Below are 13,554 nucleotides of genomic sequence, written 5' to 3'. Positions count from 1 at the left end.
AATGGTTCTGTTCCTAAACAGTATAGATCACTTTTGTTCACGGTTCTGATTCTGTTCCTCAAAACATTTAGTTAATTTCCAGTTTTCGGTTCTGTTCCCTGAACCGGTTCCAACCCCTGGTATGTATTAATTTGTGGATGTCCATCATTCATTTTGTATGATATGTTACGAATTGCAATAAGTTACAAATTTGCAAAATGTAGGACATTGTAGTGACCCTGGTTGGCGTAGCGGTCTAAGGCACTGCATCGAATCCAGCCTGGTTCGAATCCAGGCTGTATCACATCCGGCTGTGATTGGGAGTCCCATAGGGTGACGCACAATTGGCCCAGCGTCATCCGGGTTTGGCTGGGATGAGTTGAAGTCGGAAGTTTACATACACTTAGGTTGGAGTCATTAAAACTGTTTTTTCAACCACTCCACACATTTTTTGTTAACAAACTATAGTTTTGGCAAGTCGGTTAGGACATCTACTGTGTGCATGACAAGTAATTTTTCCAACAATTGTTTACAGACAGATTATTTCACTTATAATTCACTGTATCACAATTCCAGTTGGTCAGAAGTTTACATACACTAAGTTGACTGTGCCTTTTAAACAGCTTGGAAAATTCCAGAAAATGATGTCATGGCTTTAAAAGCTTCTGATAGGCTAATTGACATAATTTGAGTCAATTGGTGGTGTACCTGTGGATGTACTGTATTTCAAGGCCTACCTTCAAACTCAGTGCCTCTTTGCTTGACATCATTGAAAAATCTAAATAAATCAGCCAAGACCTCAGGGAAAAAAATTGTAGACCTCCACAAGTCTGGTTCATCCTTGGGAGCAATTTCCAAACGCCTGAAGGTACCACGTTCATCTGTACAAACAATAATACGCAAGTATAAACACCATGTGACCACACAGCCGTCATACCGCTCAGGAAGGAGACGCATTCTGTCTCCTAGAGATGAACGTACTTTGTTGCGAAAAGTGCAAATCAATCCCAGAACAACAGCAAAGAACCTTGTGAAGATGCTGGAGGAAACAGGTACAAAAGTATCTATATCCACAGTAAAACGAGTCCTATATCGACATAACCTTAAAGGCCGCTCAGCAAGGAAGAAGCCCCTGCTCCAAAACCGCCATTAAAAAGCCAGACTACAGTTTGCAACTGCACATGGGGACAAAGATTGTACTTTTTGGAGAAATGTCCTCTGGTCTGATGAAACAAAAATAGAACTGTTTGGCCATAATGACCATCACTATGTTTGGAGGAAAAAGGGGGAGGATTGCAAGCCGAAGAACACCATCCCAACCGTGAAGCACGGGGGTGGCAGCATCATGTTGTGGGTGTGCTTTGCTGCAGGACGGATTGGTGCACTTCACAAAATAGATGGCATCATGAGGCAGGAAAAGTATGTGGATATATTGAAGCAACATCTCAAGACATCAGTCAGGAAGTTAAAGATCGGTTCCAAATGGACAATGACCCCAAGCATACTTCCAAAGTTGTGGCAAAATGGCTTAAGGACAACAAAGTCAAGGTATTGGAGTGGCCATCACAAAGCCCTGACCTCAATCCTATAGAAAATTTGTGGGCAGAACTGAAAAAGCATGTGCGAGCAAGGAGGCCTACAAACCTGACTCAGTTACACCAGCTCTGTCAGGAGGAATGGGCCAAAATTCCCCCAACTTATTATGGGAAGCTTGTGGAAGGCTACCCGAAACATTTGACCCAAGTTAAACAATTTAAAGGCAATGCTACAAAATACTAATTGAGTGTATGTAAACTTCTGACCCACTGGGAATGTGATGAAAGAAATAAAAGCTGAAATAAATCATTCTCTCTTCTATTATTCTGACATTTCACATTCTTAAAATAAAGTCGTGATCCTAACTGACCTAAGACAGGGAATTTTTACTAGGATTAAATGTCAGGAATTGTGAAAAACTGAGTTTAAATGTATTTAGCTAAAGTGTATTTAAACTTCCGACTTCAACTGTAGGCAGTCATTGTAAATAAGAATTTGTTCTTAACTGACTTGCCTAGTTAAATAAAGGTTACATTTTAAAAAAGTAAAAACATTTTTAAACGCAGATAGTAACTGCCACTCGAGCATGCTTTTGTGGCACAGTCGATGGCTCGGTGGGCTTCGGGCCAGAAGGTTGAGGGTTTCAAGCCATGCTCCCTGCCCGTTTCATTGCATTGGTGTCGGAAGTGAAAATGATCGGACCTCGCATCCATGACCGTGCGTGTGCTTAGCCGGTGAGCGCGTTCCTGTAAGACAGCGTCCTGTGAGGTCTAGCGTGAGGACACGCTCTTTGAAAGGAGGGAGTTGTGTAGTGACCCTGGTTTATAAGCGCAGATATCAAATCTGCCACTCGAGCATGCTTTTGTGGCACATTCGATGGTGCACTGTGCCTTGGGCCAGAAGGTTGAGGGTTCAAGCCGCATGCCCTTCCTGTTTCATTACAATATGTATGGATTCCAATTTGTTGTGGCTAACGTTAGCTAGGTGGCTAGTGTTAGCAAGGTTAGGGTTAAGGTTAGGAGTTAGCTATCCTTTCCCCTAACCCTTTAACCTAACATGCTAAAAAGTAGTATGTCGTTGCTAAACGTTGTCCATGATGAGATTTGAACACACAACCTTTGGGTCGCTAGATGTTTGCATTATACCAACCACTCTTGTTTCTTCTGTTTTATGTAACCATACTAAACATATCATACTAATTTGAGTGTCTCGGATTTATATTTACTGTGTTACGTCTAGTCTGAGACCAGGCTGCAAAAATCTAAAAATTATGGATAGAGGATTTTCCCCCCACATTTGGACAGTGAGGAAATATAACACATTTTCAATGCAGCCATTCGCACCTGTTGAAAACCGAATAAGGCCTGGAAAAGTCTAAACGGAATCCTTGGTATGTCCCAACTCTGACATTACCATGTTGAAATTGAAAAGGGATAGGTGTTTAAAGCTGCAATATTTAACTTTTTGGGCTACCTGACCAAATTCACATATAAATGTGAGTTATAGATCTGTCATTTTCATTGAAAGCAAGAAGTGGTAGATATGTTCTATGTGCGCTATTTCTATGCTTCCCATGCTTACGTTTTCCTTTTGCATATTTTCCTTTTGGTTTTGTACACCCAGCTTCAAACAGCTGTAAATACAATATTTGTGGTTATTGAAAATATATTTCACAGTGGATTAGATGATACAGTGATTCTCTACACCATTGCTTGTTTTGTCACAAACAAAAATTAGACTAACTATTTGAATTTTAGTAACCTGGAAATGGCAGAGCGATTTCTGCATATTGCACCTTTTAAGGTTAGGTGTAGGGACCCAATATCCCAAGGATATAACCAATGCAGGGGTGTAAAGTACTTAAATAAAAATACTTTAAAGTACTACTTAAGTCGTTTGGGGGGGGGTATCTGCACTTTATTATTTGTATTTTTGACAACGTTTACTTCACTACATTCCTAAAGAACATAATGTACTTTTTACTCCATACATTTTCCTTGACACCCAAAAGTACTAGTTACATTTTGAATGCTTAGAAGGACAGAAAATGGTCCAATTCACACACTTATCAAGAGAACCTCCATTGTCATCCCTACAGCCTATATATGATCTGTCGGACTCACTAAAGACAAATGCTTCGTTTGTAAATGATGTCTGAGTGTTGGCGTGTGCCCCTGGCTATCCGTACATTTAGAAAACAATAACATTGTGTCATCTGGTTTGCTTAATATAAGGAATTTAAAATGATTCATACTTTTAGGCTACGTTTGATACTTAAGTATATTTAAAACCAAATACTTTGACTTTTAGTAATGAATGACAATTGTGTACTTTTTCCACCAATGCGGCTCCCGAGGCTAAATCAGGGCAGAATTAGTTTTGACAACCTCTGCAGTAGATGGATGTTTGATCCAGACCAACCCAGACTTCTCGACTCCTTTGCAGGGGATCCAGACCAACCCAGACTCCTTAAAGGGTTACCACAGCACAGTCAAAATTGGCTATATTGTAAAAAATGTATGATAACCAAAAGTCGTTTTTTGGTCTTAATTTAAGGTTAGGGATAGGCATACGGATAGCAGTGTGGATAAGGTTAGGTTTAAAATAACATTTTAATAGGCGGGGTTTATGACTGTGGCAACCCCTTAGCAGGTGTACTGTCACGTGCCTTTGAACTAATTTAGAATTCTGCAGCATCACCATTGAACACAGACCCAACGGAAGCGGAGTCCACAAAATAGTAAACATTAAGAAAGCAATAACTGCAGAACAGATAACAGAATGGTTTACATTGGGCACCCAATTTGCTAACATTAGAATCACAGATGAACCTCCAAAAAAAGTAAAGTCGGAGGAGTCATCAAGACCGAGGTAAGTAAACTGGCTAGCTAGCTAAATGTAGAATTGAATTGCCCGTTAAACTGTACATGTTCCCTTACACTGTAGCACACTAGCTAATTTACCAGACTGGAACTTTATACTTTTGTGTTAGCTAGCTACATTGCTACTTGCCTGACAATCAGACTGATACCTCTGCTCTGGTTCAGTCTGAGATTAATGCTGTACATACGTTTGGAAATGTCTTCTCATAAGATAGAATGTTGAATAATATTTTATTTTAACGTACTTTACCGGTTGTCCGTGCAGTTTGTCCTTTTGCAGGTAGGAGTGTGAGACAATATATCCACCTACAAGTAAAACTACATCAACTTTTCAAAACGCTTATAGTGTGTTGAGATTTCTTTCACCTGAAGCATGTGTAGAACCATGTACACACTTGCACGAGCTCGTTAAGTATGCATACGTTTGTATATTTTCATATTGTGCGCATGCTTCGAGTTTTGTAAAGTTGACGTAATTATACTTTCATGTGGATATATTGTCTCGTATTCCTACTTGCAAAATGACCAGCCTCACGGACAACCGGTAAAGTATTATTTTATTCAACATTCTTGCTTGTAGAGGTAATGAGAGGAAACTTTCCTGACCCAAACGATCATTTCTCGCTGATGTAGAATTCTAAGCGATTCAACGTCGGATCGTCAGGCTACATAGCTACCTACATAATTTTCAAGAAATACTGTATTAACTAGCAAAAATGTTATGATTTACTAACACAGTAAACTATACTTTACAAAAATATAAACGCAACAATTTCAAAGATTTTACTGAGTTACAGTTCATGTAAGGAAATCAATCAATTTAAATAAATGCATTAGGCCCTAATCTATGGATTTCACATGACTGGGAACGGTGCAGCCATAGGTGTGCATGGTAGGGTATAGGCCCACTCACTTGGCAGCCAGGTCCAGCCAATCATAATTCGTTTTTCCCCACAAAAGGGCTTTATTACAGACAAATACTCCTCTCACAGGTGAAGCAGACTGATATGGAGGTCCTGGGCTGTGCGTGGTTACATGTGGTCTGCTGTTGTGAGGCCTGTTGGATGTACAGCCAAATTCTCTAAAATGATATTGGAGGCAGCTTATGGTAGAGAAATGAACATTAAATGAACTGTCAACAGCTCTGGTGGACATCTTGCAGTCAGCATGCCAATTTGCACGCCCCCTCTAAACTTCAGATATCTGTGGTGTTGTGACAAAACTGCATGTTTTAAAGTGGTGTTTTATTGTCCCCAGCACAAGGGGCACCTGTGCAATGATCATGCTGTTTAATCAGTTTCTTGATATGCCACAACTGTCAGGTGGATGGATTATTGTTATGCCAGAATAAGCCTTCACAAAACACAGCCCTTATTTTAAGTGTTTCTAAAATCCCCTATGGGAAAAATGAATGGTGGAAAAACGATAGGAACATTTCCTTGTTTGACCGGTATGTTTTATGGGTATTATGACTCATACTGTGGTACTCTGTAGCCAGGTGCCAAAATGTCTAAGCTAGAGGTCGACCGATTATGATTTTTCAACGCAGATACCGATACCGATTATTGGAGGACCAATAAAAGCCGATACCGATTAATTGGCCGATTTAATAAAATAAATATATAAAAAATAATGTATTTGTAATGACAAATACACTAATACTGAATGAACACTTATTTTAACTTAATATAATACATCAATAAAATCAATTTAACCTCAAATAAATAATGAAACATGTTCAATGTGGTTTAAATAATGCAAAAACAAAGTGTTGGAGAAGAAAGTAAAAGTGCAATATGTGCCATGTAAGAACGCTAACGTTTAAGTTCCTTGCTCAGAACATATGAAAGCTGGTGGTTCCTTTTAACATGAGTCTTCAAAATTCCCAGGTAAGAAGTTTTAGGTTGTAGTTATTATAGGACTATTTCTCTCTATACCATTTGTATTTCATTAACCTTTGACTATTGGATGTTCTTATAGGCACTTTAGTATTGCCAGTGTAACAGTATAGCTTCCGTCCCTCTCCTCGCTCCTACCTGGGCTCGAACCAGGAACACATCGACAACAGCCACCCTCGAAGCAGTGTTACCCATGCAGAGCAAGGGGAACAACCACTCCAAGTCTCAGAGAGAGTGACGTTTGAAACGCTATTAGCGCGCACCCCGCTAACTAGCTAGCCATTTCACATCGGTTACACCAGCCTAATCTCGAGAGTTGATAGGCTTGAAGTCATAAACAGCACAGTGCTTGAAGCACAACGAAGAGCTGCTGGCAAAACGCACTAAAGTGCTGTTTGAATGAATGCTTACGAGCCTGCTGCTGCCTACCACCGCTCAGTCAGACTGCTCTATCAAATCATAGACCCTAGTTATAACATAATAACACACAGAAATACGAGCCTTAGGTCATTAATATGGTCGATATCTGGAAACTATCATCTCGAAAACAAGACGTTTATTCTTTCAGTGAAATACGGAACCGTTCCGTATTTTATCTAACGGGTGGCATCCGTAAGTCTAAATATTCCTGTTACATTGCACAACCTTCAATGTTATGTCATAATTACGTAAAATTCTGGCAAATTAGGCGGCCCAACCTGTTGCATATACACTGACTCTGCGTGCAATGAACTCAAGAGAAGTGCTAACCTGGATTTCTTTTAGCTAAATATGCAGGTTTAAAAATATATACTTCTGTGTATTGATTTTAAGAAAGGCATTGATGTTTATGGTTAGGTACACATTGGAGCAACGATACGCACCTCATCGATTATATGCAACGCAGGACACGCTAGATAAACTAGTAATATCATCAACCATGTGTAGTTAACTAGTGATTATGATTGATTGTTTTTTTATAAGATAAGTTTAATGCTAGCTAGCAATTTACCTTGGCTTACTACATTCGCGTAACAGGCAGGCGCCTCGTGGAGTGCAATGTAATCAGGTGGTTAGAGCTTTGGACTAGTTAACTCTAAGGTTGCAGGATTGAATCCCCCAAACTGACAAGGTAAAAATCTGTCGTTCTGCCCCTGAACGAGGCAGTTAACCCACCGTTCCTAGGCCGTCATTGAAAATAAGAATGTGTTCTTTAACTGACTTGCCTAGTTAAATAAAGATTAAATAAAGGTATAAAAAAAAATCGGCCACCAAATCGGTGTCCAAAAATACCGATTTCCGATTGTTATGAAAACTTGAAATCGGCCCTAATTAATCGGCCATTCGGTCGACCTCTAGTCTAATACGGGTTGACTTGTCAGTGCAAATGAAGTAGGCTCGCTAGTAGACTAGCCTATTGTAGTAGCTAGTATTGAGATGCACCCCTAGTTCAGGTAGATAGCAGTATACATTGTTGCATGTCTGAATCTGTCCCCAAGTGTTTGTCCTGTGCAAGATTGTGTTGCAGTTCATACATTCAAATGAATAAATCTAACATATTTTATGCACATTTTGGGGTGGGATTACAACTCTTTCAGGCATGACATAACAAGGATAGAAGGTAAGCATGGTCATGAGTTGGGGACTACTTTACCACCCTGCCTCCTCTCACAGCATGGTACTGTAGGCCTCTGTGGAGTTGTGTGGCACTGGGTGGTGGTAGTAGTAGGGAAGGTCCCAGTCCCTATGGGCAGTGAAAGGACTAGAGCCTCTCATAGTACGGTCCACATATCCAGAGATGGTTGGGATCTCCTCTCTCGGGGGCTCACCACAGTCCGGCACGGTGGGTGTGACAAAGCCCTGCTTCATTTGGTATCGGTTGGTCCAGGCCTCCATTGGCCCAAGCAGTGCTGGCTGCGGCAGATGCTCCTCCTCTTCTTCCCCTTCCTCTTTGTTGAGGAAGTCTCTCAACACCTGCTTGAAGACGTACACCAGCTCCCAGGGCAGGATGTTGTTGCTGGCCAGCACCTCGCGGAACCTGAGAATGGGATAGATAGAGGGATATAGTGGGTTAATAAACTCTTTAACCCAAACTGCATTATCCACAATAATGAGGCCATTTGGGAGAAGCTGTTTTGGCTTTCAATTATCCATTAGGCCTAGTTGACAAGTTATGCTGATAATGATGTAGGCTATTTCAAAGTTTCATGCATTGTGTGAGGTGACAAAGCTGAGGGCATATTTATGAGCTCACTCCAATCTAGTTGTCAGGAGGACATTTTGCAAAGAAGAAAAATGCTTGCAGTGAGTTTCCACACCGAATAATATCCCTTGAATAATTGGGTGATCTTGTTACTGTTGTAATGTGATTATGCAAACCTAGTCACACCTCAGGATTGTATGGAGAGTTCTTGGGGGGGGGGGGGGGGGGGGTCGAGTGTTTGTGTCACTTCCGTCAGTGGTATAACTTGGCTTTGAACAATTTCTTTGACAGCCGTGAAGCTCAACCATGTGGATGTGGTTATGTACATCTAGTTCATGTACATTCATTTTTGCAAGACCCATGGTGGATTTAAAGGTTATTTCAAGCATTATTACAAGGGTCATGATTTCTCATTTAGCCCTCCAAAAGACCAAATCTGTGTTCATACAAATGTTACCATCACTGTAAAACATTGTTGTGGGATGTTTTTATTTTAATAGGGATATGATATTGCTGATGCAGAGTGCTTTCCCTGAGGTTGTTTTCGCTGTGCCTAGCCCCAAAGGATCCACTTCACTGTTGCATATTCACACCCCATGTTACCTACTTCTGTGACAATAACACAGTGGCTTCCCTGGCAGATTGCTCTGACCCGCTCTCCTTGAGACTCGTCTCCTTCGCCTATTGTCACCCTGGTGTGGTGGCAGTGGCTATTTCGGACACAGTGTGCTTATATGAAAAGGGTACTACTGTATGAAAATGGGTGTACAATGTACCTGGAGAGCACCGTGGCGGTGTGTATGGGCTGGATCTGGGCACACAAATGCTCCAACTGGTGACGCTCCGATGCGGGGATCAGCGTACGTAACCTTGGGTAGCTCTGGAGCCAGTGCGGGTATCCCACGGTGTTGTGGGCCAACCTGTGTTCCCGCTCCACCTCCCGTGCCAGGCGCTCCCTCTCCTCCACGTGCCACAGCAGCTCCCTGATCAGTGTGCAGCTGGGTAATACCCCTGTGGACTTAGCAGATGTCCCCTCATCTTGAGCCTGTTCTCCTTCAGCACGCAACCATTTCATCCAGCTGAATAGGGGCATGGCGGAGGAATACTGTGGTTACTGCAGTGAGAAAATAAAGTATTGTACATCCTGAATCAAAAGTATTGACACTGATGTTCTGTTCTCCTGAAGTCTGTTTTAACAGAACTGTTGAAAGAATTGCAATTGTATTGATTTGATCTGCACTCGTTGAAGACTTGACATGGTGGAAAGTGAGAAATTGATCACCTCCATACAAGCTGACCTCTGTCGTCATCAGTGTTCTGATAGCATTCAGTGGCATTCTCACTCTGTTGAGGAGGATGCCCAGGTGTGGGTGTGTACTGAACTCCTCAGACTGATGGTTCTCTCTGTACCTCACACCTTAGCTACACTCAGATTAGGCAGCCTGGGGTAACGGGTGCTGTAGTGCTATACACCTGTCATCAATGTCTCAAAGCACAAGAAAAGTCATTTGTTTTATTAAACCTGACTGTCCTAGAAAATGTCTAAAAATAATGGGCCAAATAATTTGTGGCTATTGTCTAGATGAGTGCCATTTTATTGTTGGAACTTTCTGACCATAAATGGCAAATAGCCTATGTAGTGTGAAATGTAATTTAAAAAAATACACATGGTTGTTGGTACTTACTCTTGAATGCTGCAGTGAGGAGGCTTGAGGGAGAGAGCCAGACGTAGGCAGAGAGATCAACACAGGCACCTCAGAGTAGCATCTCCAGGACTCTGTATCCATGGGTCTGTCAGTGAAGTCTCCATTCTCTGGTTCTTACTGGACTTGTAGTCCTGATCGAGAGTGGCTCATACGCTGTCTGCACTCCTCTGCTGTCTGTCTGTAAGAAATTGTCCTCTCTGTACTTGTAATTGTAATCTTCACTCGTCCCTGCTCTCCTGTCCTGTGGACTGTGTCCAGCGGAGTTACTCGGGGTTCTCCTCTGACTCAATGCTGTCTCCTTTCCTTTGGTGCTGCTTTGTTGTAAGGTCAGCTGCTTTGTTAGATGCTGAAGTGAGTGTGTGCATGTCAACCCTTGTGCATTTTTAGATGTGTGTGTGTGTGAGCTGCTCCCAGCTCTGACAGTGTGTCTGCCTGCTGTGTAGATAAAGTCCTCCTCTCGCCCGGAGAGAAGCTGAGATGACTGGGACTGCTCTCTCTGCAACACTGCCCCAGGCCTGACTGGCCCAGCCACGGAATGAGAGGAGTGGGGGAGATGACAGGGAGGACGAGTAAGAGAGAGGAATGTTAGAAACTCAGAGGAAAAAAGGGAAAGATAATTTTGGGGGGAGGGAATTCAGAATGAAAGTAGGGGGAGAGCTATTTGATTTGACAAAGACACACTAGCAGTACTCAACATTATTTACTCAGTGAAAAAGCCACATTATCACTACTAGGATGCGGCTGCCTAATATGAGTGCAACGGGGGGCGCTTTGTTTCACCTAGCTTTGATAACACCTCTTTTTCTAAGAGTGTAGTGGTGTATCTATAACCTAAAAGGGTTATTCGGCTGTCCTAGGAGAACCCTTTGAAGAACCCTGTTTTGGTTCCAAGTAGAAATAGCCCGTTTGGGTTCCATATAGAACCCTTTCCACAGAGGGTTCTACCTGGAACCAAAAAAGGGTTGTACCTAGAACGAAAAAGGGTTATCCTATGGGGACAGCCGAAGAACCCTTTTGGAACCTTTTTTTGTAAGAGTGTACATGAACTTACAGAACTGCATTGTCTCTCCTTGACACTTAAATGCTGATAAGTTTGGTTTTCTAAAAGGATTGGGTGGTGTGGGAGTGAATGATACATTTAGGGACAGACATAGAAGTGTACATTAGAATATAGGAGGAGAAGGCAATATGTGAGTGCATTTGCCATTCTGGTAAAAACAGGAAACCAAAGATTAGCAGATGGCCAAAGCCATACGTGCTTTAAAGTGCATTTATGGAAAGAGCAGGACATCATTATGAAGATTAAATAGAGAGGAAAGGCCATAAGTGCTTAGGGTAAGATAGACATATATTAATTTTAGGACACGAGGGTCCTGCCACCATTATAATCTAATCAAGAGCGGATACAGGCGTTATTGGGCGTAAACAAGCAGGAAGCCTGAAATGAAGGATAATAGTGGCAGATGACCTAGGAGAAGTAATTTAATTAACGTATGTGATGAACCCATGTGCTGTGTGTGTGTATAAGAACAGAGCCAGTGCTTATGGAAGGGGGTCTTTCCGCGGACTGACACGACTTCTGATATGTTATATTAAAAGTCTATATTGAATTTACAAGTTCTTGTAAGAGTGTTATATTTCTGAGACGATTATCCACGACAGTGGCTGGACTGAAACACCATACAGCAATTTTCTCTTCTCGTTTGGCCAGACCAAAGAGCCATGGAATTGACATTAGTCTGACATTTCAGTGCACAGTCAACTATATTTTGATTTACCTGAGAATCTGTGTTTCTCTCTAGCCCTGCAAAAGCTCCCCAACAGCAGGTCAGCCCAAAGAGTGAAGGTGGGGGACTGAGGAACAAGACAGGAAAGCCTGACTTTTCTGCGAGGTGAGTTACACATTGATATAACTTTCTAATTAATTTGGCTTTCAATTGGATTCCTTTTTTCCCAAACAATTAAGAAAGTCAATGAGCAAACCTTTTTGTGTTTCTTTCCAACTCTAGGTGTGCCTCCACCCCCATTGGCCAGTTATGACTACCCCAGCTTGCCCATCACAAAGAATAGACAGGAGGTAAAATACTTTAGTAGCCACACACGCTTTAGGTACTCCTGCCATTTCAGACCTTTTCAGGTCATAGACTTGAATAGAGATGGTCATTGGCAACAGTTCCTCAGGTCGTAACTCCATTCAAGGTTTTACTGTGCTTCAGATGAGCACTGATTCTATCTGATGGAGCCATAGGCGCAACAAGAGCAGGGACCCTAACTCACTGTGACTGTCATCACATGCTTTCAAGTAACAGTCTGATGGAGTAGGGCCATTATTGAAAATATCTGTGTTTCAGACTTTCATTTCCTACTCAGATTCACATTTATTGTCCAGCAAGAGCAGAATCTGAATGTTTTGGATGTTTTTGTGACTGAAGATAAACAACAGATTAGAATACTTTATTATAAACTGTAATTTAGATTGTTGAATCATATTTTGATGTTCAGCTTTAAAATGGCAAATATAATGTTCTCTCCTCTGTTGTGTTTGATATGTGTTTGTGTATTTCTAGCTCATCTCTCTGATCGAGAACAACTCTGTGGTGATCATTCGTGGAGCCACATGCAGTGGGAAAACTACCCAGCTGCCCCAGTTCATCCTGGACTACTACAGCGAGAAGAATGCCCCCTGTAACCTCATGGTCACCCAGCCTCGCAAAATAGGCGCCAGCAGCATTGCCCGATGGGTTGCCAGAGAGCGCAAGTGCAGCCTGGGTAGTCTGGTGGGATACCAGGTTAGTGAAGAATTCACACCACACTCACTCATACCTTGTTAATTATACCATTTCGATATCTATACCCCAAAAAACATATTACCATGCATACCATACACATCCCTTGGTGGAAAGAAGAGAGAGAAAAAGATGCAAGAAACAAGAAATCAGGTTGCATAACAAGTGGCAGTGGACTGAGTTTAGCACCTCTAGCGATACTATTATCTCTCGATGAAGCGCTGTACAAAAAGCCCACTTGACGTTTCTCTCACAGAGAGAGGAGTGGAAGGAGTGGGGTGGACAGGCTTCCATGCTGGACTGTTTCCAGGCTGTCTGGTTGCATTGTGTCCAGCTCTGAAACAAGAGACACAGTCTAATTATAACTCCCTGCTCCTCGCCTCTGTCTGCTCTGCTGTGGACTGCAGCAGGGGTGATGTCACTGCTAGAAAGACAGTGATTGAGGAGTGATACAGTGATGGGCTGACCTGATGAACACCTAAGGGCTTGAAAGCTTGTCAGAATAAATATAGATGGGAGGTCACAGTATAGTGCAGAGTGTGAACTAATGAAAGATGAAGGGGTGAAGCAGAGCTGTAGGAGACA

At 42.0% G+C, this 13,554-nt stretch overlaps 1 protein-coding gene across 1 annotated transcript in view; it reads left to right on the top strand.

The window, feature by feature from the left end:
* Positions 1 to 2,226: 2,226 nt before the first annotated feature.
* The window catches only part of LOC120023275 (ATP-dependent RNA helicase TDRD9-like), a 44,008-nt gene continuing 32,680 nt past the window's right edge, over positions 2,227 to 13,554 (top strand). The window contains 5 exon segments of the mRNA XM_038967311.1: positions 2,227 to 2,249; positions 4,210 to 4,386; positions 9,427 to 9,479; positions 12,193 to 12,260; positions 12,751 to 12,972. Of these exon segments, the coding sequence (XP_038823239.1) occupies positions 2,227 to 2,249; positions 4,210 to 4,386; positions 9,427 to 9,479; positions 12,193 to 12,260; positions 12,751 to 12,972 (543 nt within the window).

This window comes from Salvelinus namaycush, chromosome 28 (assembly GCF_016432855.1).
Source record: "Salvelinus namaycush isolate Seneca chromosome 28, SaNama_1.0, whole genome shotgun sequence".
NCBI classification, from domain to species: domain Eukaryota; kingdom Metazoa; phylum Chordata; class Actinopteri; order Salmoniformes; family Salmonidae; genus Salvelinus; species Salvelinus namaycush.
The sequence above is the reverse complement of the archived record's forward strand: the minus strand, read 5'-3'. Positions and strand labels throughout refer to the sequence as shown.